Source organism: Leiobunum rupestre, chromosome 7 (assembly GCF_980474605.1).
Source record: "Leiobunum rupestre chromosome 7, qqLeiRupe1.1.hap1, whole genome shotgun sequence".
NCBI lineage: Eukaryota > Metazoa > Arthropoda > Arachnida > Opiliones > Sclerosomatidae > Leiobunum > Leiobunum rupestre.
Genome location: NC_143390.1, coordinates 45,641,578 through 45,667,441, shown reverse-complemented (window position 1 = coordinate 45,667,441; position 25,864 = coordinate 45,641,578). Strand labels below are relative to the sequence as shown.

Below are 25,864 nucleotides of genomic sequence, written 5' to 3'. Positions count from 1 at the left end.
TTTTTTCTGACTTCACCCATACATTAAATATACTGGCTGTTTGCCCATATATGGCAAAAGCTTCGAAAATTTACGATTACGTATAATCCAACTGTGAAGGAAACACCGTATATATAAATGCGGCTTGGGAAACTACGTAGTGATAACTCATTTTATTCCAAGATTACGCTGGAGATTTCAATTTATTACGTATTTAAAATTTGAAAATGTGCGAAGTAAAAAAATTTAAATTTGGAAGTTTTATGAAGTTCCATTTTGGTTACGTGAAAAACAAACCTTTGACTTTTGGTACATATATAAACACAGGCTATAAAAATTAAACACGTAGCATCCCATTTTCAAAGCAAGATCTATGGTAGTGAATTTCTCGCCAATCCGCGGAGGGATACACCGCATCAATGGCTGTAAATTTACAGCGCGTATCACTCCGCCTAAGGACGTAAAATGAAATATATAATTATTTACATGTTTCTAGTAAATAATATTAGCTGTATAATATGGAAGTTGATATAATTTTACCTAGAAAGATATTACATTGCTTCTGGTAAAAGGTAACGTGAAAAATTAGCGTGTGCTCGAAAGACGACCGATACTAGATGGCGCGATACATATAGGAAAAATAGACAATTTCCATTTGAGGGAGCAGCTTATGTAGTATATCATGTTAGCAGGAATGGAAGGAAGACTTAAGAGGTCGGCGGAACAAATAAATTAACCGCAAAAAATTCAATTAATCATTAAAATTCGTATTATTTGTTTTATACGAATAAATTATACGATTAAACAACGATTTAACATGCAAAATTAATAATTTTTTTCGAATATTTCTGAATAATTCTCGGTTATGGGTAAATATAAACAATCGTATAATTTCTTATTCAAACGCCGACCTCTAGGAAGACTTGTGCGTTATCAATAACATAAATACGTTTCTTATAGACCTTGTTTGGCCCATAATAAAGTATTACCTCAATGAAATTCAAATTACCAAATCAAATATAAATATTTAAATAAATATGCAATATATAAGCGGTTTACGACAAATATCTCGTTATAGAAACCAAATGGTACGACCTGTTTAAGTTAAAAACATCACGCTATAAAAACTAACCCACGGACTAAAAATTTACTAGCTAGCTCATTTCCAGCTTATCTAAAATTCACATTAAATATAAATTTCAAAGCTCAATAACGAGTCAAGACGGCGACAGACAACAATTCTCGTATTCGAAAAATAAATTTGAATAATTCAAAAATTGGGAAATACAAAACCCACTCAAAAACAAAACAAAGGCAACATTTTCAAAACAAACTCTTAAATTAACGTATAAATTTATCGGTAATAGGCAAACCACTTCACGTATGTCTTAATAACGGGCCAAAAAACGAGATAATTAATTTATCGATAGTTAAGAGAGTAAAAAAGTAGGGTAAAGTTTCCTTCGTACGACATATCCTAGCCCCGAGTGCAACGCCGCTAACAATGGACACACGCCCTTCTACAAAAATAATTGGTCCCCAAATCGATTCATTCAAGAAAGGTATCGGGGAAAGCGCGTGACAAGGGAAAACACCCGATTGGATAAAGCAAAAGTGACGTAATACCTCCCCCCCCCCTTTTCGGGGGTCTATTTAAGTTGGTTCGGCCTTTGAAGGTATCTATAGAGGGGGAATAAAACGGGGGCGAATTGACGTACGCGCGGATGTTGATCCGAATAAATCGTTCATTAAAAGGGGCACCCCCCGGCAACTTCTTATCCAAATGAGATCACGAAAATCGAGTTCGAAGAAATACGAACCGCGTTGCGGAGAGAATGATTAAATTGGAGAATGTTGCTCGAGAGTGGCCGCGCGTGCGCCATTAGCGACCTTCGACGGATGACGCCACGATCGCTCCCCGACACGAAACCCCGACTGATCATTTCTAATCAGTTCGAGAAAGCCGATCGGATCGGTTCGTGAGACGACCTCGATGAATCACGGGGATCATGGCCCTCGGAAAGCACCACCGCGTGCGCGTTAAGCTAGGCGCTCACTGCTCTTCGTAACGTCTCCGTCCTAGCTTCCACAAGCCTTGGCTTCGTAACGGAGACCATGCCTTGTGGAAGGCAGGACGGATACGAAACGGAGAGCCAGTGGGCGCCTAGCCTTACAGATATCACGCTACGAGCAACAAACACAGCACCCCACACAAGGAGAACGCAGCCCGACAAAAGTCGTGCATTTTCTTGTGTACCTTTCTCATTGGTTAGACGCTTTAGCGCCTGCTGCCGTCGGAAGAGGAAAATTCGGAAATTGCCTTCTCCCTTTCCGTAAAACGTGCAGCTAATAGGCTCGTCCAATGAAATTTGTACACAACACTGCGTTAGCGTGTTTAAAGGCTAGCTGCGTTCTCCTTGTGTTTGTTGCTCCTAGGTTTAAGTCAAGGAATGGTAGCGAGTCTTCACGAGCCAACATTTGTGCACAAATTCATTTGTCAACAGGTTGTGAATGGTTAAATTCCACAACGTGTTGACCACTTTTGTTGGTCAAGTTTTGAAGAACGGCCGGGTTTTCTTAAGCCCGGTTCACACTTACCCCTAAAATCACTTCGTTTTAGATAACTATTTTTCAAAACCAGCGTGAGAAATCGCTTCGTGTTGGTTCGGGAAGCAACTCGTCCAAGTCGGTTCGCTCAGAATCGCTTTCAAAACGACAAGGCGGGTCCAAGTAAAATTGCTCGTATTTTCCAAAATAAGGGAAATAAAATTCTAAATAATGTCAAATAATATTACTGTATGTATAGTAAACATGATTAACTAATTATTTCGGTATTTCATTTTGTATTTGTGGAGTAATTTTGTTTAAGAATTAAGAAAACTGCGCTCACCAACAAAGTTGGCCAAAAATGTTGACTCGCGCGAATTATCGATTTTATGAAACACAAATTGATCTTGCCCAATTTGGTAAAATGTTGCTCTTACGTCACAAGACACGGCTTTATTAGTATATTCTTCGCACGAGTAATTTCCACGCGCTCGTAGTCTTGTCAAAATAAGAGACTGTAACGTAAGAGCCACATTTAAACAAAAAGGCCTCGCTACTTTATAAAAAGAACTATTGGTCTTTAAACAAAACGTTCAAATAAATGTTTAAAATCTTTTGAAAACCCACTAAGAACCAGATAATTTTTCCGAATACTTTTGTAAGAGTTTTTAAAACAACCACTCTAAAACCTGCACGGTGTTTAAAACATTTTATGAAATTTTACAAATGTTTTTTATTGTATGAGAATATTTAAAAAATGTTTTTGTGGGATTTTAATTGAAATTATATTTGAACGAAAAGTAAAGTGTGACCTAGGAGCAACAAACACAAGGAGAACGCAGCTAGCCTTTAAACACGCTAACGAAGGGTTGTGTACGAATTTCATTGGACGAGCGTCACGAGCCTTTACGCTGAACGTTTTACAGGCGGGGGGAAGACAATTTCCGAATTTTCCCCTTCCGACGGCAGCAGGCGCTAAAGCGTCTAGCCAATGAAAAATGTACACAAGAAAATCCACGACTTTTGACGGGTTGCGTTCTCCTTGTGTGGGGTGTTGTGTTTGTTGCTCCTAGGTGTGACGAATTGTTTGAAAGAGGTCGTTTTAAAAATTGATGTTTGATTTGATTTAAAAACCGTTTAACACAATGAAAAAAAGACAGTTTGTTGCAACCCTGGATGAGAGGATGTCAGTGATTTAGATTGGATTGCTGGTCAAACCGGTACAAGTTTATCTTTGCGATTATCCTTATCTCATGAATATTTCGATCTACTTATATCTGGGTGAACGGTGAAAGTGGTTCAACCATTGAGTTGGGAATATTAATCTAGAGGTCCAATCAAAACGTCGGATTTCAGTATTTCGCGAAACAAGTTTTTAAAAATAAGAATACTGTCGTCTGCTCTCATCGGCGTCCCAAATAACGAGAAAACGTTATCATTCTACCCGTGGCGCCGTCTATCTCTCAATGGTTCCTTCAAATAAGACGCGTTTTCAAGCAAAAAGATTTTTTTTCTTCAAAATAATGGATGGCGCCACGGGTCATATGATAACGTTTGATCGTCATTTTAGAGCAGACGGTACATTCGTATTTTTCAAAAACTTGTTTCGCGGGGAGCAGATTTGATTGGATCTCTAGATTAATATTCCCAACTCAATGGGTTCAACCATCTAATCAACGTTCGAACATTTCCTCAGGCTAGATCCACGGTCAGTCGCCAGATTAAACCCAATAACTAACTAGTTTTTAACCGATTTCTGTCATTGTGGGATCCAAACAGGTTGCCGAGTTACAAGTTCAAAACGTCAAAAGTGATCCGCGAGCGTTGCTTCGCCAAACAGCGCGAATAGAGTTCGCTAGCGATCTAGGTACAGCAGGATCAACGACTTATAAAAAGTGATTGGACGATACTACAGCAATGGTAATAAGCCCGTAGAACTGCAGTCCACGCTAACTACTTTTATAATAATAGTAACCAACTTAGGTCCAAGTCATCAAGCGACTTTTAATGCCTTGAAACAGGTGGCCGGGTTACAATGCGTAGGACGGTGGTGGCAATTAATGCCTTCATGCCACGCGAGCCAACAGCTCCCTACACTAACTATTACCGTTAACCTCAGCAAGTTTTTATGGGAAGGGGAAACCCCTTTAAGCAAACTCAACGTAGAAGGAGTAGTTCCGAGTTGCGATCGAACCCGGCTCCTCTTGCTGCGAGGCGAAAGTGCTAACCACTCCGCCACCCCACCCTGCAGACAAACCTAACGAATACTAGTTTACAGAAACTGTTTTGAACAAACAAGCGTTGAAGTAGTTTTCAATAGTACATTTCAAACTTAGTATTGAAAGGATTGGTCAGTCAAGAGCCCCAATGGTTCCATTATTGTCCACTTCGGGCCTTTTGGCGCTGATTAACTTCAAATTGGTTCAAACTTTCGTATCAATACGAACAAATCTGGGCTTAGATAGAATCACCGATCAAAATGAAATCTTTCCCGAATGGAATGAATAGACAAACAAAAATTCGTCTCAAAAGAAAATAAAGCACGATTGTGATGTCCATCAAAAAACTCAATGACCTCTCCGAATGTGGGTCGAGTTGAAAGTTCGAGACGAACAGGCGAAACCAAAAAAAACCTAAGAAAAAGAAGCGCGCAATGGGCTGTTGCTAAGAAGCTATTTAGGTTACTGAGAACGTAGGAGTGGATACGTAAATTTTTAAATTTATATCCATATTTTTCGAGTTGGTTACGGATAATGCTTACACTATCTAAAAATCAACCAGTCTGTGTGGTTTAATATGGCTTTAACTATCTGGTTTCCAACTGCCTAACGTTCTTTTACCGAACGTTTCAATTTATTACCAGACGTAAACAAAGCAGTTTGGAATTCTTATTATTTAGCAATCGAACAAACGCAGGGCTCCCACCAAAATCTCAAAAAAAAAAAATAGGGAAATAGGGGATTTTTCTGGCTAGAAATAGGGTGAAATAGGAACCAAATATTTTAAAGTAGGAACCAAATAGGGACCATTTTAATAAACAAAAATAAGATCTTTATTTAAACTTTTAAAAGCAGCAATTTTTTAAAACTGACTTAGTTTTAATTTAAAAAAATGTTTTATCACAAAAATTAAGTACTTAGTTTTAATTTCTAAAAAAACTTTTATCAATCCCAAAAATGACTATAAATTTTTTGTAATAATTCTATCACATTAAATCAGGTTTTTTTTCGCTTTTCTACGAAATATTTGAAGCTGATGGTACTTTTCACCAAATGTACTAGAAATAGGGTGATTTAGTGACCAAATCCCGATTTTATGGTGGTTTAGGGACCTTGAAAAAAAGTAGGGGCTTTTAGGCATTTTAGGGACCTGGTGGGAGCTCTGCAAACGTTAATTTTCAATAATTCGCGAGTTAGTTACGGGATATGGCTACTTTATCTCAAATTGAAATATAATTAAGTAGTGTAATATGTAACAAAATTATCTGGTTTCAAACTACTTTGTTTACGCGTGGCAATGGATCCAATAGACGTATTCAACAACAGAGTGGTTGATTTTGAGATAGAGTAGCCGTAACCCGTAATCCGTAACCAACTCGAAAAATATGGATAAAAATGAGAAATCACCGTGTTTTCTAATGCTAAGATATAGAGCAGTTTCAAGCTCCTTGAGCTACCTAACACATTTTCTTCTTATGAATTATGTTTTCAAACATTGGAACAAATTTAGCGGGTAAGACTGCAACATTTAAGAAATAAACGAAATAAGGACCACCCTATTAGTGGCTGAAGACCAGATTGACAGTCCAATTTAAGTAAAAGGCGCGTTGTCCCAATTCGGACAGGAACCCAGGGCGTTTTCTGACGGTTCCATTGATGACGTCACGAAGGTCATTGATTGGTCTGGAAATAATGGAGAAAGGAGCGACCGTGAGCTGTCGGCGGTTCCTCCACGACCGCAGCCCTTCTACCCTCATTTAAATCTTTCCTAAATTTCGCAGTTTAACACGCGCGCTCACGCCGAATGAATGAATCTCCATACAATGGGAAATCGAGGATTGGAAAATGAAAGAGCGAGTGAAATGCGTGCGAAAACAGCGTTTTCGGACAACTTTTAACCTTGTTTAATCGCGGTTTTCCAATCTCGAGTCTTACGAGAGAAAGGAACTACTCGGAATAATAATTTCGTATTATTCCCAAATTGAAAAACGTAATAATGGAAGTTATTAAAAGAGGCTGACGACTTGGTTTTGGAACGATTATAAATATGTTCAAACGCTGCTTCTAATGAAAAGGTTGCGTTGCACCAAAAAATAAAGGTACGGGAGAAAATTTTAAATTAAAGAGTTCTAGGTTAGTTTGTGTGACTCATTCAAGTAATGAGGTGTATGCACGATTGGGTAATAGACTGTTGGAATAGAGAAAAACCACTTATTTTATAAGATATCATTTTTGGGCAAAACAGAACTCGGTAGAAATCGCAAGTAATCACTAATAACCAGTAGCATTCGCGAGTAATCACTAATAACCAGTAGCATTCGCGAGTAATCACTAATAACTAGTAGCATTCGCGAGTAATCACCGATAACTAGTAGCATTCGCGAGTAATCACCGATAACTAGTAGCATTCGCGAGTAATCACCGATAACTAGTAGCATTCGCGAGTAATCACCGATAACTAGTAGCATTCGCGAGTAATCACCGATAACCAGAAGCATTCGCGAGTAATCACCGATAACCAGAAGCATTCGCGAGTAATCACCGATAACCAGAAGCATTCGCGAGTAATCACCGATAACCAGAATAGAATTCGCGAGTAATCACCGATAACCAGAATAGAATTCGCGAGTAATCACCGATAACCAGAATAGAATTCGCGAGTAATCACCGATAACCAGAATAGAATTCGCGAGTAATCACCGATAACCAGAATAGAATTCGCGAGTAATCACCGATAACCAGAATAGAATTCGCGAGTAATCACCGATAACCAGAATAGAATTCGCGAGTAATCACCGATAACCAGAATAGAATTCGCGAGTAATCACCGATAACCAGAATAGAATTCGCGAGTAATCACCGATAACCAGAATAGAATTCGCGAGTAATCACCGATAACCAGAATAGAATTCGCGAGTAATCACCGATAACCAGAATAGAATTCGCGAGTAATCACCGATAACCAGAATAGAATTCGCGAGTAATCACCGATAACCAGAATAGAATTCGCGAGTAATCACCGATAACCAGATTAGAATTCGCGAGTAATCACCGATAACCAGATTAGAATTCGCGAGTAATCACCGATAACCAGAATAGAATTCGCGAGTAATCACCGATAACCAGATTAGAATTCGCGAGTAATCACCGATAACCAGAATAGAATTCGCGAGTAATCACCGATAACCAGAATAGAATTCGCGAGTAATCACCGATAACCAGAATAGAATTCGCGAGTAATCACCGATAACCAGAATAGAATTCGCGAGTAATCACCGATAACCAGAATAGAATTCGCGAGTAATCACCGATAACCAGATTAGAATTCGCGAGTAATCACCGATAACCAGAATAGAATTCGCGAGTAATCACCGATAACCAGAATAGAATTCGCGAGTAATCACCGATAACCAGAATAGAATTCGCGAGTAATCACCGATAACCAGAATAGAATTCGCGAGTAATCACCGATAACCAGAATAGAATTCGCGAGTAATCACCGATAACCAGATTAGAATTCGCGAGTAATCACCGATAACCAGATTAGAATTCGCGAGTAATCACCGATAACCAGATTAGAATTCGCGAGTAATCACCGATAACCAGATTAGAATTCGCGAGTAATCACCGATAACCAGATTAGAATTCGCGAGTAATCACCGATAACCAGAATAGAATTCGCGAGTAATCACCGATAACCAGAATAGAATTCGCGAGTAATCACCGATAACCAGAATAGAATTCGCGAGTAATCACCGATAACCAGAATAGAATTCGCGAGTAATCACCGATAACCAGAATAGAATTCGCGAGTAATCACCGATAACCAGAATAGAATTCGCGAGTAATCACCGATAACCAGAATAGAATTCGCGAGTAATCACCGATAACCAGAATAGAATTCGCGAGTAATCACCGATAACCAGAATAGAATTCGCGAGTAATCACCGATAACCAGAATAGAATTCGCGAGTAATCACCGATAACCAGAATAGAATTCGCGAGTAATCACCGATAACCAGAATAGAATTCGCGAGTAATCACCGATAACCAGAATAGAATTCGCGAGTAATCACCGATAACCAGAATAGAATTCGCGAGTAATCACCGATAACCAGAATAGAATTCGCGAGTAATCACCGATAACCAGAATAGAATTCGCGAGTAATCACCGATAACCAGAATAGAATTCGCGAGTAATCACCGATAACCAGAATAGAATTCGCGAGTAATCACCGATAACCAGAATAGAATTCGCGAGTAATCACCGATAACCAGAATAGAATTCGCGAGTAATCACCGATAACCAGAATAGAATTCGCGAGTAATCACCGATAACCAGAATAGAATTCGCGAGTAATCACCGATAACCAGAATAGAATTCGCGAGTAATCACCGATAACCAGAATAGAATTCGCGAGTAATCACCGATAACCAGAATAGAATTCGCGAGTAATCACCGATAACCAGAATAGAATTCGCGAGTAATCACCGATAACCAGAATAGAATTCGCGAGTAATCACCGATAACCAGAATAGAATTCGCGAGTAATCACCGATAACCAGAATAGAATTCGCGATTAATCACCGATAACCAGAATAGAATTCGCGAGTAATCACCGATAACCAGAATAGAATTCGCGAGTAATCACCGATAACCAGAATAGAATTCGCGATTAATCACCGGTGGTCAATAGTAATCAGCAATAATAACCAAATGATAATCAACGAAATTCGCAAGTCTTGTTAAACAATAGTCATTTAGATAATGTTCAAGGGAAAACATTTGAAAACTTAACGATAATCAACGGTATATTAAACTTATTATTTACCATGGTGAATATTAGTAGAAATTATGTTTAATTCAGAGAAAACGGCATGGTATTAGAAGATAAAACTTATTTTATACAAGACGTTTCGAGCCGAGGCTCTTCTTCAGTCGTTCGTTAGTTTTAACTAACGAACGACTGAAGAAGAGCCTCGGCTCGAAACGTCTTGTATAAAATAAGTTTTATCTTCTAATACCATGCCGTTTTCTCTGAATTAAACATAATTTCTTCTGATAATCAACGGTATTCACTGATATCCAAGAGTTATTATTTGATGTTTACAGAAATTTGAGAAAGTAGGAATAATAAATTATGATAATCATAGGAATCAGTAGAAAACGTGGGAAATGAATGGAAATATTTAGTAATCAGGTGTACAATGCTTTTCAAACATGACTATAAAAAATCTCGTTATTCGATAATATAATAGGATAATATAAATTACGAAATTAATTGTTAGGCCCCTTACAACCAATCTCCACAAAAACATTAACAGACTCTATACTATTGTCACATATTTAGCGGGACCTTGGTGTACAAGCCCCAATTCCCACGCAATTACTCATTCATTAACCAAATTAAAATTTACAGGAAAATAACCCCAATAAATAAAAATGATCTTGGAAAATTGCGCCATTAAAGAGAAATGAAAGCCCGTATTTGACGTAAGCCGGAGAGGGTCAAAGATTTAATGAAACTTTCATTCAAAATAGAAAGCCCGCTTAATCATTTCGGGGTGGAGGCGCGCAGGGTCACGACCCTCACCCTATTAAAATACCCGCGATCCAGTTATTATTAAAAGGGGCTCCATTGTCGTCCAAATAATAATAAAATAACGTATCAAGAGAGTCACGGACAGACCGACCCAGAGTTATTTACTCCCAAAAACTAAAATCAAAAGAATAATAAGGCACCAGAAATATTTTAACGGCCGGAGTCAGGTTTAACTCGTTTCTCCGGCGTGCTATTAAGTAGTCATAACCGATTAAATGGCATAGCTCTATACAGGGACTATCTTTCAAAAACATTTTACAACATGACACGAAAGTCGGATGTTTACGATTTCAGCCGTTCCTCTCAGTCGGATTTGCCAAAACAAAATCGCCCTTTTTAAAGAAGTTCTTTTACGGATCCCATCTATCACGAGTTTGAAAATTCGCTCCCACACTGACAATCTGTGTCGCGTCAAACAGTGGAATCGCAAGTTGGTAAACATTGGTCGTAAGTTAATAATTACGTTTCAAATAAACGCGTCAGTTCCGCGTGTTAAATTTTTACTAAAGAGGCTTTTCTACAAAAGGGTTGCCAAAGGTTTTTCAAATTGTAATTACGTGTGACTTTACAAGATTTTCCCTGATTTTTGAAAGCCAAAATTTGAGAATATTTAATTTTTAAAATTTTCGTAAATTTCCCCGTCTGTTTTTTATAGTTCTTAAAATTCGCTGGACATTAGAACCTTATTACAATTCCCAGACTTTTCCCAAAACTTTAAAACCTTATTACAATTCCCTGACTGTTCCCAAAACTTTAGAACCTTATTACAGTTCGATGACCATTAGAACCATATTCAAATTATCTGACTTTTCCCTGAACTTTAGAACCATATTCGAATTCCCCCAACATTAGAACCATATTCGAATTCCCCGAACATTAGAACCATATTCGAATTCCCCGAACATTAGAACCATATTCGAATTCCCCGAACATTAGAACCATATTCGAATTCCCCGAACATTAGAACCATATTCGAATTCCCCGAACATTAGAACCATATTCGAATTCCCCGAACGTTAGAACTATATTCGAATTCCCCGAACGTTAGAACCATATTCGAATTCCCCGAACGTTAGAACCATATTCGAATTCCCCGAACGTTAGAACCATATTCGAATTCCCCGAACGTTAGAACCATATTCGAATTCCCCGAACGTTAGAACCATATTCGAATTCCCCGAACGTTAGAACCATATTCGAATTCCCCGAACGTTAGAACCATATTCGAATTCCCCGAACGTTAGAACCATATTCGAATTCCCCGAACGTTAGAACCATATTCGAATTCCCCGAACGTTAGAACCATATTCGAATTCCCCGAACGTTAGAACCATATTCGAATTCCCCGAACGTTAGAACCATATTCGAATTCCCCGAACGTTAGAACCAATTTCGAATTCCCCGAACGTTAGAAACATTTTCGAATTCCCCGAACGTTAGAACCATTTTCGAATTCCCCGAACGTTAGAACCATTTTCGAATTCCCCGAACGTTAGAAACATTTTCGAATTCCCCGAACGTTATAAACATTTTCGAATTCCCCGAACGTTAGAACCATTTTCGAATTCCCCGAACGTTAGAACCATTTTCGAATTCCCCGAACGTTAGAACCATATTCGAATTCCCCGAACGTTAGAACTATTTTCGAATTCCCCGAACGTTAGAAACATTTTCGAATTCCCCGAACGTTAGAACCATATTCGAATTCCCCGAACGTTAGAACCATTTTCGAATTCCCCGAACGTTAGAACCATTTTCGAATTCCCCGAACGTTAGAACCATTTTCGAATTCCCCGAACGTTAGAACCATTTTCGACTTCCCTGAACGTTAGAACCATTTTCGACTTCCCCGAACGTTAGAACCATTTTCGACTTCCCTGAACGTTAGAACCATTTTCGACTTCCCCGAACGTTAGAACCATATTCGAATTCCCCGAACGTTAGAACTATATTCGAATTCCCCGAACGTTAGAACCATAATCGAATTCCCCGAACGTTAGAACCATATTCGAATTCCCCGAACGTTAGAACCATATTCGAATTCCCCGAACGTTAGAACCATTTTCGAATTCCCCGAACGTTGGTTCACGTCCACCATTCGAAAATTGGCCTACTATCGTGATCACCATAGATCTCGACGCACCGGCCCAAACGCCGAATTTCATGACATTCAATTCAAATACTACAGGAACTTACTTAACAACAAACTCAAGTTATCCAAGGCCTCCTATATTCGTTCTGAAGTTAGGCGCTGTGCGGGAAATTCTCGTCAGCTATGGAAAACCTTCAAACGTTATATTAAATGCAAACGTAAACCAATTACCCATTTGACGGTTGGTCAATCAATTGTGGACAGCCCTTACGACATAGCCTGTACCCTCAATACTACCTTCACCAGCATGAAGCCTTGGCCTAGCGTCCTTCCGAATATAGTACCAACCACAGTCGAGCCTTTCGTTTTCCAAGAAGTCCAGATTCAAGAGGTTTTTGCGCAGTTGAAAACCCTATCCACGAACAAGGCAACAGGTCCAGATGGTATTCCCTTGAAAATTTTAAATGGCGCTGCTATCTTGTTAGCCCTTCCACTAACCAAACTGATAAACCTGAGCTTTCGTACTGGCCATTTCCCGTCTGACTGGAAAATAGCTCGTATCTGTCCGATTTATAAGGGCAAAGGTCTAAAGGATGATCCTCAGATGTATAGACAAATTGCCATATTACAATCTGTGACGAAGGTTTCCGAACGCTTATCCCAAGTGCAGATTCTACAATATCTCTCGGACCAGCGCGTTCTATATCATTTGCAGTCTGGATTCCGTCCTCAACATTCTACTGAAACTTGTATTTTTAATCTGCTCGAGGACATTCTAGATGCTCTTTCTCAAGGCTACTATGTTGGAGTAGTCTTCCTCGATATTGCGAAAGCCTTTGACTCGGTTGACCACAAGATTTTATTACATACGCTAGAGAAGCTTGGTTTCTCCCCGGAGTCTGTTTCGTGGTTTGATTCCTACTTAACTGGACGAACTCAATTTGTCACAATAGACGGCGTCTCTTCTGAATATGTCCAGTCGTCGATTGGTGTACCCCAAGGAAGTGTCTTGGGTCCGTTGTTGTTTTCCATCTACATTAACGACATTGCGAAATCGCTAAAGCACAGCACGGCCCATCTCTTTGCCGATGATGCCGCCTCTTTGTGTAGAGCTCTATCTTCTCAGGCCTTAATTGCGTCGATGGACGCTGATGTACTTAACATTGAAAAAGGTTATGAAGACATTCACTTGTCCCTCCAAAAGTCCAAATCAACGTTCATGGTTTTTGGTACCCCTAAAATGCTCACAAAATTTACAAATGTATCGGAATTGCCCTTGAGTCGCGTCTCACGAGTCGAATCTATGAAGTATCTTGGCGTATTAATCGATGAAAGACTTTCATTTGGTCCACATACCGTCCATCTCTCCAAGAAACTGAACCAACGACTGTGGTGCATTCGTACTCTTAAGCCCGCCCTTGACATTAAACTTTTAAACACAGTTTTTAAAGCCCTTGTGCAGCCTCTATTTGACTACGGGGACTTATTCTACAATGTCGCTCCAAACTATCGTTTAAAACCACTTCAGATTTTGCATAACAGAGCCGCAAAAACCGTCATTGGAGCCAAAAGTCGATCCTCGTCTACTGTCGCCCGTTCAACTATTAAGTGGCTCACCATTAAGCAACGCTACGTCTTGCACATACTCGTCTTTATGTACAAAATCTACTACAATCAAGTCCCGGAGTATGTGGCTCGACGATTTACGCGTGTTTCGTCGGTACATAATTATAGAACTATGAACAGTGCGTCATCATTCTACTTGGAAAAATTACCTCCCGCGTTTGCCAAAGTTAGCCCAAGATGTCGTGGAATAATTCTATGGAACTCTCTTCCGTCTAAACTAATCTCCAGCAACCCCTCTCTTTCAAAGTTCAAAAATCTTATTCGTGACTTCATTTTAACATTTGACTAACTTATCTTTTATTGTTATGTCTATTGCTATTTGTATCTTAAAATTTTATGTACACTGGACCCAACTGGAAATCAGTATAGTCATACTGAGTTGGATATCCATAATAAAGCCTTATTATTATTATTATTATTATAGAACCATTTTCGACTTCCCCGAACGTTAGAACCATTTTCGACTTCCCCGAACGTTAGAACTATATTCGAATTCCCCGAACGTTAGAACTATATTCGAATTCCCCGAACGTTAGAACCATATTCGAATTCCCCGAACGTTAGAACCATATTCGAATTCCCCGAACGTTAGAACCATATTCGAATTCCCCGAACGTTAGAACCATATTCGAATTCCCCGAACGTTAGAACCATATTTGAATTCCCCGAACGTTAGAACCATATTCGAATTCCCCGAACGTTAGAACCATATTCGAATTCCCCGAACGTTAGAACCATATTCGAATTCCCCGAACGTTAGAACCATTTTCGACTTCCCCGAACGTTAGAACCATATTCGAATTCCCCGAACGTTAAAACCATTTTCGACTTCCCTGAACGTTAGAACTATATTCGAATTCCCCGAAACATTAGAACCATATTCGAATTCCCCGAAACATTAGAACCATATTCGAATTCCCCGAACGTTAGAACCATATTCGAATTCCCCGAACGTTAGAACCATTTTCGAATTCCCCGAACGTTAGAACCATTTTCGAATTCCCCGAACGTTAGAACCATTTTCGAATTCCCCGAACGTTAGAACCATTTTCGACTTCCCCGAACGTTAGAACCATTTTCGACTTCCCCGAACGTTAGAACCATTTTCGACTTCCCCGAACGTTAGAACCATTTTCGACTTCCCCGAACGTTAGAACCATTTTCGACTTCCCCGAACGTTAGAACCATTTTCGACTTCCCCGAACGTTAGAACCATTTTCGACTTCCCCGAACGTTAGAACCATTTTCGACTTCCCCGAACGTTAGAACCATTTTCGACTTCCCCGAACGTTAGAACCATTTTCGACTTCCCCGAACGTTAGAACCATTTTCGACTTCCCCGAACGTTAGAACCATTTTCGACTTCCCCGAACGTTAGAACCATTTTCGACTTCCCCGAACGTTAGAACCATTTTCGACTTCCCCGAACGTTAGAACCATTTTCGACTTCCCTGACTTTTCCAGGTAATAATAATAATAATCATCCGCTAGGTTAAGACCCAAGACACCACCTTAGGCCCAAGTCATCTAGCGACTTATTATGCCTTTAAACAGGTGGCCTGGTTACATAGCGTAGGAGGGTGGTAGCAAGCCCTACATGCCACGCGAGCCAACAGCTCCCTACACTAACTATTACCGTTAACCTTTACAAGTTTTTATGGAAGGGGGTACTCTGTCAACCATATAGAATGACCACACATTTCGGTTAGCCTTCTGTACCAATTAGTCATTAGACATAATACTACTTTAATGACCTCGTCGTCATATTGAGCACGTGCAGGGAGCTGTAGAACCGGCCCGTGTAATCATTGGTTTTTAAAGGCAGTATAACCCTAGTTGGGAAGGTCAAGCTTCCGTCTAACTCTATACTCACTGGTGGTACGAAAGTCTAGAATTAAATCCTGCTGCGACCGTATACCCCCCAATGGTATTTCTATAAGCCTCGCAGCAGGATGGGAAATTAAAATTTACTTCTATGTTCTAGACTGCCGCGCTAGAAGTAAGTAGACGTGAAATCTGCCATCACTTCTCACGTAGCCACCAGTAAATTATTTCACCTAACTGACATACTTCTAGTATATCATGATAGACTTAGGCTCTTGGTATACGATAAGGCGTGGGTGTTTACCGGAACCAAGCGATTTCGGGACGTCTAGGGTCAAATGTGGTAGAACGCCGTGATGGTTGCGTTCGGCAGTAGCGTCGGACTCGGGTGTCGTTTTCGAAGGAGAACGGGTTCGCGCGTGAAGAGATAGGACAGTCACGAAGACCACGTGGAATAAATGTTTGAAAACCGGGCCAATTTCGTCATTTATGGAGCGTGGGATAGCCAGTAAACGGCGAACCAGAGATATATCAGGAATTTAAAACTTTTTATTTAAATATTAAAACCAGGTGTAGAACATCGCCCAAAATTTCGGCTCTATATAAAAGTGATTGTTAATAATTACATTATTATTTTAAAAGGGCTGTAAGATTTTTAATAAAAATTCGTCGTACATGACCGGAAGAAGTTGAAATCGAGATAACTGCAATAGATAGCGAAGAATTACTCCCGAACTCGTAATTATAAAATTAAATTGCCGAAAAACTCGTTTTGCGAAAAGAAAAACCGGTAGTAGTGTCCTTCCTCGGGTTGACCGCGATAATCATTTCTATTCTCGACACCAATTAGAATTGTCTCCGCCGCGAATTCTTTTTATTGTTGTGTCATTGTCAAGTTTAACGGTTCAGCAGTTTTTAAAGGCGCAAATAATTATCCGAAACTTTCGAAATTACCTGTCTTATATTTGAATAAGATAATTACAAGTTTAATGAGTCCATCTTAGCTTTATTTAAGAAGGTACTTTGTATGTAAATTTAAACTTATTTTGGGAGTGAAAGGATATACAAGTTAGTTAAAACTAACGTCTAGAAGTGTTCAAAGGGCTCGTTGTCACACGAAAAAATTATCGAACTGGTAACAAAGTTAACACAATCGGATTTGGCGCTATCCGTAACTTACAGGTAACGACGTGGAAGAATCTCTCAGCTAATTTTCGCTTAAGACCAAGACTTATTGAAAATCAAAACGCTTTGAACAGTCAAAATAACTTTACATTCATCGAAATAATGACGTATTATTGCACTTAAAAAAAAATTGACCATTAAAAACAGAGGATTCTTTTCCGACATTACGTATTGGGTAATTTTAAACCAAAACCGCGTTTTCACTGGTTTTGGTCGCCATCAACGTAACCTGGTAATAAAAATGGTTTGCCTACTGGCATAATTTGCTTTAAACCAATTCAAGCTACTATATTTTGTTGAAACTGCGAACCCCTGTATTCCACAAATCACAGCAAAAAATATGTGTTTAAGACAGTAAACTATACGGCCGACTTATATGGTTTTGCGCGAGTCGGATTTAACAATAACGAAAAACACGAAACAGGGACAACGAGGGTAGTCACGTGTATGAAAAGGAAGAAAAGCTAAAGACGTGTTTCCAACTAAATTTCGAAACCAATTGAACGGTGAGATAGCGTAAAAGGAGACCACCCTCCTCCTCATGATCGGGAATCTATCGAACGACCCGTTTTCCACCATTCCCACACAGGCTCAAACACGTATTCTAATGGCGCTTTCATCTTCGGGCAAATATTTACCGAGAGAAATAAGCGAGCCTTGTTAAAGTGAAATATTTCTGGCGTTCATACGTAAGAAACTCGCCGATAGCGTGCGGACCAGAATAAAAACTTTTAAATTTACCCGTGATTAATCGACCTGCAAGAGTCGCGTTTTTTTCTTAGCGTTTTTAATAAGAAACAGCTAACGTTTTGGTATTTTTTCCCTAGGTGTGAAGGTAAGCCCCGACCGAGTCTGAGGCAGCTCCTACGATCATCGGGAAACAAGTACGCCTCCTCGACGACTTTCGGGTCCTGGTGGGATTGCGAGTCTGGGACGCGTTGGTGGGCCATACTGACCTGTCTGTTGTTCGCCAGCGTCGACTACAGGCGGAAAAGAAAGGCTGAAGACGAGGATAACCACAGAGAGACAGAGAGAGCAACGGCCGGCGAACTTCGTTGGCAGACTCGCCGAGTTTCGGCTGGATACGACCGAACAAAATATCGTTCCGTAAACATCTTGCACTTGGAAAAGCATCCTTCCTCCATGAAACGGGCGACGTGAATCATTAAGGTTTGTCGGGTTTCTTATAACAGAGGCGTCATCTTGAGTTACAGTCACGCGACCGCTAAAACCCACTAATTAACTAGTTCGTAACCGATTTCTGTTATCGTGGGATCAAAACAGATTGACAAACTAGTTCTTAAACGATTTCTGTTATCGCGGGATCAATACGACTGAAACGCTTAGATAGTTCGGTTCGACGGTTAGCTATGACGGATAAAGTTTGCTACCTTTGGTGATAAAAAAAGTGATTGGCAGTTACTACAGCAATGATGAAAAAGCCCACACGCTTGAGGTTAATAGTAATAGTTAATGTAGGGAGCTGTTGGCTCGCGTAGCATGAAGGGCTTTGCACCACCCTCCTACGCCACCTGATTTATAAGCGTTAAAAGTTGCGAGATGATTTGGGCCTAAGGTGGTGCCTTGGGTGTTAGCTTAGCTGATTATTATTATTATTTTCCAGCAAAATATTCTAGAAAATGGAGAAGAATACTAGTGGTTTTCTATGAATCTTAATTAATTTGTATAAACTAGCATTGGAATCGTTTTAAATAGTTATTTTTGAACGCAGTATTGAAAAGTTTCAAACGTTCGCTTGTGTCCGAAGCTTTGGCGAAGATGATTCTCTGCTCCGAATGTTTGCAAAATAGTAACTAACGCCTAAATCTTTTCTTTTTCCAGGAATCGTACGCGCGAGATGGAGGAAGATCCAATTCGAATATCAAACGACTTACTCCGACTGGTGTCCATTTAAGCCAGAAAAAACAATTGACAATTCGCAACAATGCCCGGAAGTTTGTTGGGTCTCTCGAAAGTCCGACGAAGCGAATCGGGCCGTTCCGACCGCTCGGACATTTCGGCCTACAGCGCGGACTCGAGAAATTCCGGCAAGAAGGTCAGCTTCAATCGGGCGGTTCGGGTCAAGAAATACCCGCGTCGCGGCGATTCTAACGCGGGAGATGACGGACTAGCCAACGAGGTCAGCCCAGAGAAACGCTTTTGGTTCAAAGTGTACAAGAATCGGCATCCCAACCAGGATATTTACGGGTCATCGAGGAAAAAGAACGATTTGGCGGACGGGCTGAGTGGGCCTGAAAGCATCTTGAGTCACTCGGAAAGTCGCGACGATTACGCGTACGGCAAATTGCATCCGATCGCGGAAAACCACGACGGGCCACGATCTCTGCCCAATTTGAAATTGACTTCGGACGTGGGTGTCGGTACCGATACGGGTGGTTTGCGCGGTTTCCAAGTACGCAAACACAGCAGTCAACTGCCGCCGGATCCCCCCAAGGTGCGACCCAATTACGTCAAGAAAATCGTCAACAAATTCAACGACGAAGCCGTCATAAAATTTCATCGCGATGACGACATCGATTACGACGAAAGAGACGACGTTGAAGAAAAAATCGCCCACTCGCCTCCGCCCACCAGCCTCCCCAACGGGACGGGCTATAGAAACCCGCCCGAGCCTCCGGTCGATTACGGAGAGCACTCCAACGGAACGCTGAGAGGGTCCTCGTCTCCCTCCAAAAGCAAACGGAACCCGTTGGTGAACGGTGTCAAAGTCATCTTCGGCATGACGCAGCTCAAGAAACGCGACGTGAAGAACAAAAGCACCGTGGATTCCAAAAACAAAGCTAACCTCAGGAAGAGTCAAGGGACCAGCACCATGGACAAACCCTTGACCAACGGATACGGCGTGACGGGTCATAAAGGCCCTTACAAAACCAGCATCGTTCTGGCCGATGAAAACGTCAAGACGCTGCGAAGCGCCAAAGAAGCGAAAACCAAGGAAGCGGGGACCCTAACTAGGCATTATCCCAGCGGGGGTTCCAACTGGGAACTGAATAACAATCTCGACGACGATAAACGGCTGGCCGTTGTCGACAGCGAAAGAAGAAACTATTCCAGTCAACCGATCGAAGTCTGGAACAGCGGCGACCAATTGGTGTCAGATCGTAGTCGCTTCGAGACTTCGGTCGATAGGACATCCGACGGGCGCTTCTACCGCTCCTCCGGCGAACAGAGCAAGATTTGGAGGAACGAAAGAAGGACCGTCTACGAGGAAGAGAGCGATTCTCCGGTCTTCAACGAGAGGAGGGCCAAATCACACGGCGATCTGAGGATCGAAAACGGGGACAAGAAAACCACCGAGCGAGCCATCAGAAGCGGAAAGGTCCTGTCCAGCGAAGAGCTATACAAAAGTCCGGACAAATATTACGGGGACAACAAGGACTACAGATACATCAAAGGAAGAGCTTCGACCAAAGACAAAGGAATACAATGCAGCCAAAGTCTCGACGACGAGGAGGACGACGACAAAATGTCGAATATCAACCGATACCGCGTGATTCGATCCAAAGACGGGTACGTCTCGGCTTTCAGTGACGTGCCCTCCTTGGATTCGGACAAGGGCGGAAAGGATTCCAAGAACCAAACGCCAAGTATGACATCCACTTTGAAGACCAACGGCACCCTTTCGTCCGACGCCATCTACAGCTTGGTAGATAAGTCCAAGAAAAAGAAGAAGCAGGCGTACGTCACGCCAACAACGCGAACGGCCTCTCCCGTCTTCAAAACCACCACCAGTCGAGGCTATCCGTCCACGATCGGGCCGGAGTCGACCTTGAGCGGAAGCGACACTCTGAGAAAGGTGAAACAGACTCAAAAAGGATTCGGGTTTCGGCTCAAAAAGGCCTTTGGCTCATCGGCCACGCTGGACAAGGACAAAGACAAGGGCAACACGTACAAGCCAGCCGACAAGACCGACGACAACTGGTACGACGTTGACGCTGACGTAGAGGCGGCGGAAAAGAGAGGAAAAAGCAACGGCGTCAAACAACCTCCGGAAGCAATCAGAACGGAAGCGGAAGACGATCTGTCCAGTTCGGCGAGCAACGAGGGAAACCAAAGGGACGCCACGCCGGCCTCCGTCATTCGAGAAATGAACCACAAGAAACGCGAAATCTCCTACGAGAATGTCCCTCATCTGGGCGCTAGTCACGGTCGAGAAATCAGCGCGGGAGGCGGAGGACTGTGGTTCCGAGACGCGGAGGAAGACTACCGACGAGAAATGGCCCAAAGCGACGTCTCGTACCCATCCGGAAGTCACGTCGGTAACAACAACTACGAAATCGGGTCTTCGGCGACTCTGGGTAGGCTTCGCGACAAAAGCGTCGGTTCCAAAGACGACATGAGCGCTCGAAAATCCTACACCATAGACAGGAGACACACTTCCGTCGGGAAAACGTCTAAAGGTAAAGACGGCGACAAGAACGAAGTGAAGATTCTGCTCAACGGCCACGAAATAGAAGACGTGGATCACCTCACCAACCGATTCAATAAAAACCGCCGAAGTCAAAGTAGAAAGAAACAGGACGATTCGCGATTACCGTCTTCCGTTCAAAGCGACCCTGTCCATCACCGGGGAGGGCTGGCCGCCGCCTACAAAGCCCGCCAAAAAGCCGCCCTGAAGAGAAGCAACAGCGCGGCCACCACCAGCATCTTCGGGAGCAGGCTGAGCGTCAACAGCCCGTCTAGAAACCGAAGAGGACATTCATCGGGCGGATCCGCGGTGGACAGTTCCGACAGCGACTCGACTAGGCGTCGACGGACTCTGGTCATGTACATTCCCGGCATTAGTCACCCGGAGCGCCGGGCCAGCGAAGACGACAAACTATCCAGAGTGTCCAGGACGCAGTCCATGTACTCCGCGGCCAAACCACCCAGGTACCAAAAGAACCCCAAATCCAGCGGCCACCAAGGAAAAATCACGGTCAAATCCAACTCTGACTTGTCGGAGGAAGGGGATACCATCACGCCCTTGAGGTCCGAGATCAAACGAAAGAGCAAATCTCCGGGTGATTCGATCGGACGCGGCGGACGCAATCGCGATCTTCGGAGACGACACTCCATCCCCAAGGACACCAAATTCGGCTGGTTGAAATGGAAGATTAAGGGGAAACCCTCCAAAGAACCTTAAAAGACTCGAAAAAGAGAGAGAAACCCAAAAAAGTGTCTTTGTCTTCGTTGAACGAAGACAAAATATATGTTAAATCAACGCGTTGCGGTCCCTCCGAAACCAGAAAAATGAAGACGGTGGTTAACTTCGCGTATTGCCAAATTAGGTCACCCCTGCCCGGGGCTGCTTGAAAGATAGTCATGAAAGGTGCTAGTTAGTCGTTTTTGCATAAGTTTATAATTCTCTTTCACATAAGTGTGTCAGTTCCCAAAAATTGCGCGTGTTAAATTTTTACCTAAAGCAATTTCTAAAATGACCACAAATTATTTGGTGGACTTCAGACTTGGCCTCGTCGCCATAGCGAGTGTTTTTAAGTCGCATAGTTTTGTCGCTAGAGGTGCTTATTTTTTAGGTGATGACGTCAATTCTACGTCACTACCAAATTCACCGCCCACAAAGCTAACTGACACATTTATAGAACATAATTATAAACTTATGTATTCTTTTGTAAGTTTAGACATTTTATAGATTCTACCGTACGCAAACCTTATCCCTGTCGATTAACATATTTAACTACTACCTCTTACCAATAATTCGATTATAAATAAAAAAGTCAGATTTTTTTGTTTTAGTTTTTTATTATATATACACGTTTTTGTTTTAATATGAAAATTTTAAGGGGATTATAATATTTTTGTAAATATCCGTTTGAAAACGTTGTCTGTGTATATACATTTACTAACATTTTACCGAATTCTGATTCCACGTAAGAAGCTAAACTTTATTTTAACTCAAAACGTTTGTTTACCCCAAAAAAAACAGAACAACGCGTATCCCCCCACCCATTTTAACCACTTAACCCAGATAATTTCTAATCCCCCCCCGCGAGCCCTAAAATATTTGCGTTTTTAAGCTTGTTAAAAATAAGATAAACAAAAATGTGAATAAATTTTTTTTCCGAATTATTGAATTATTTCTGGTTGAAAATCTGCTAATCTCTGACGAATACAGCTAAAGGTAGGATTGTCTGACTTAAATCAAATGATTAAAATCAATATAACAATCGATTTAAAACGCCTTATAAACTTCATGTATCTATGAAAACGTACAAACGTAGATTATCGTAGCAATTCAGAGCACACTAAATCGCAAGTAGTAATTAAATTAAGGTTAATTGGAATTTTAGTTTACATTTCCGCTACACGCTAATTATTAATCAATTTGTCAACAAAAAAGACGTTTAAAAAATCAATAAAATCAGATTTAAAACATATCTATTTTTTAATTTTTTTTTACTTTAGCGTGGAGTCTTAAGAAATACACGTATTCGGTAAGATGAATGAATGTAGATTTTGGAAGGGAAAAAAATCAAAGAAAAGATGTAGGATTGGCAAATGGGGTGAGACTCGATATTGGGCAATCGAAAAAGAGAACCTGTGGGACGTTTCTATCCTTTTTTGGAAAAATTCCCTGGCCAACGCCAAAAAATACCGCGGGGGATGCGACGTCACTTTCCCTATTCGAAAAATTTCAAATTCTGGAATAGGGTTGTTACAGCAGGAAACCGAACATTAATTATCATTGTAAAATCTACAGGCAGCAGCTGTAAGTCCAAAGAAAATAAGAGAGTAATTGAAATTTCATATCGGGATATGTTGGGGCTATAACTTCCGGTAAGGTTATGACGTAAGCCTCGTCTATTAAATATTACTAGCCATTAGTATATCGCCCAAAAACAGAGCTTTCAAACATCGAGATAACTTTAAAGGAAGGTACTGTTTCTATTATCATTTTATATAACCTTTTTGGTAGTTAAGTAGCTTTTCATATTTTGTTAAGGCTTATTCATAAGCTTCTCACACTGGCCAGTTTAAAAATTAAACGCTTGGGGTGTTTTAGTGGCCCTGGTGACCACTTAATTAATTCAAAGTTTTTTCCCTTCAAGATTTTAGTTCATTAAAAAATACTATATTAATCCCTAAAATTGTTTGGTCTTTTCTGTGTGCTTGGCCTTGTGTTAATTGTGTGTATGGGTGGGTGACTGGGTGTCATGAGTCTGTCTACTCTACACTCTACACGCAGTATAGCTTGTTCTAAGCTGCCTTCTGCAGAGCTATCCTAATCTAGAAGCACGGCCAACTTTGATCTCCCGCGCTATAAACTGTAGGAGTTCAGCACAACGCTTGTTTTTATATTGGCATCAATGCAAAAACTGTTATAAAAATATTCCGCTAGGGGCACTCAAACCATATAGATAACTTTCGTTCACAGGTAAACATAGAAAATTCAATGAATGGGTTGGCCGCTGTAGCGCGTGATCAAAGTTGGCCGTGCTAGAAGAAACGCAGCAAACAAGCTTTAGGGCACTTTGAGCCATAATTATAATAATTTATGGAGTTCGCGACTCCAAACAGAAGTCTAAGTAGCTGGGATATATAATATTGCCAATCATATATCCAATATTTATCCCTTTGGCCCACAGGCTCTACTTTACGTACTGACCTACAGCCAACCTTCCCTCGACGCGATATACTTCCCAAAACACTTCTGAAAACCTGTTAAAGACGAACAACTTAAAATACCGCATAAGTTCGATTTCCGTACAAGTGATAAAATTTTATGCCACCTATCAATAAATCAATGAAATATATTAATTGATGCAATCAACAGTCCCTGTGCTATTCTGCGACGTGCGGTGCATTGACATTCTGATCGGTTTCCTTATTTTGTTTTCCCTTGTTTTTGGTGTAATTCAACCATTTGTACAGTGTTCTTCGGGCTTTTTATTGTTTTGTTTGTTTTTAAATTGCGCGCCTGGTGTGAAGGGCCCCGCTATATACACCAAAAACTTTTAAAACTTTATTCCGACCCCCCCAACAGTTTTTCTCTTGAATGCCATTACTAATTACAGGATAATAATTTCCAATTTATAGGATAATAATTTCCAATTTATAGGATAATAATTTCCAATTTATAGGATAATAATTTCCAATTTATAGGATAATAATTTCCAATTTATAGGATAATAATTTCCAATTTATAGGATAATAATTTCCAATTTATAGGATAATAATTTCCAATTTATAGGATAATAATTTCCAATTTATAGGATAATAATTTCCAATTTATAGGATAATAATTTCCAATTTATAGGATAATAATTTCCAATTTATAGGATAATAATTTCCAATTTATAGGATAATAATTTCCAATTTATAGGATAATAATTTCCAATTTATAGGATAATAATTTCCAATTTATAGGATAATAATTTCCAATTTATAGGATAATAATTTCCAATTTATAGGATAATAATTTCCAATTTATAGGATAATAATTTCCAATTTATAGGATAATAATTTCCAATTTATAGGATAATAATTTCCAAATTATAGGATAATAATTTCCAAATTATAGGATAATAATTTCCAAATTATAGGATAATAATTTCCAAATTATAGGATAATAATTTCCAAATTATAGGATAATAATTTCCAAATTATAGGATAATAATTTCCAAATTATAGGATAATAATTTCCAAATTATAGGATAATAATTTCCAAATTATAGGATAATAATTTCCAAATTATAGGATAATAATTTCCAAATTATAGGATAATAATTTCCAAATTATAGGATAATAATTTCCAAATTATAGGATAA

At 40.4% G+C, this 25,864-nt stretch overlaps 1 protein-coding gene across 1 annotated transcript in view; it reads left to right on the top strand.

The window, feature by feature from the left end:
• The window catches only part of LOC149936516 (uncharacterized), a 60,981-nt gene extending 37,819 nt beyond the window's left edge, over positions 1-23,162 (top strand). The window contains exons 2-3 of the mRNA XM_090181441.1: positions 17,903-18,245; positions 18,918-23,162. Coding sequence (XP_090037567.1) covers positions 19,021-22,221 — 3,201 coding nt within the window. The 5' untranslated portion in view covers positions 17,903-18,245; positions 18,918-19,020 and the 3' untranslated portion in view covers positions 22,222-23,162. The remainder of the gene's footprint in view (positions 1-17,902; positions 18,246-18,917) is intronic.
• The last annotated feature ends 2,702 nt before the right edge of the window (positions 23,163-25,864 follow it).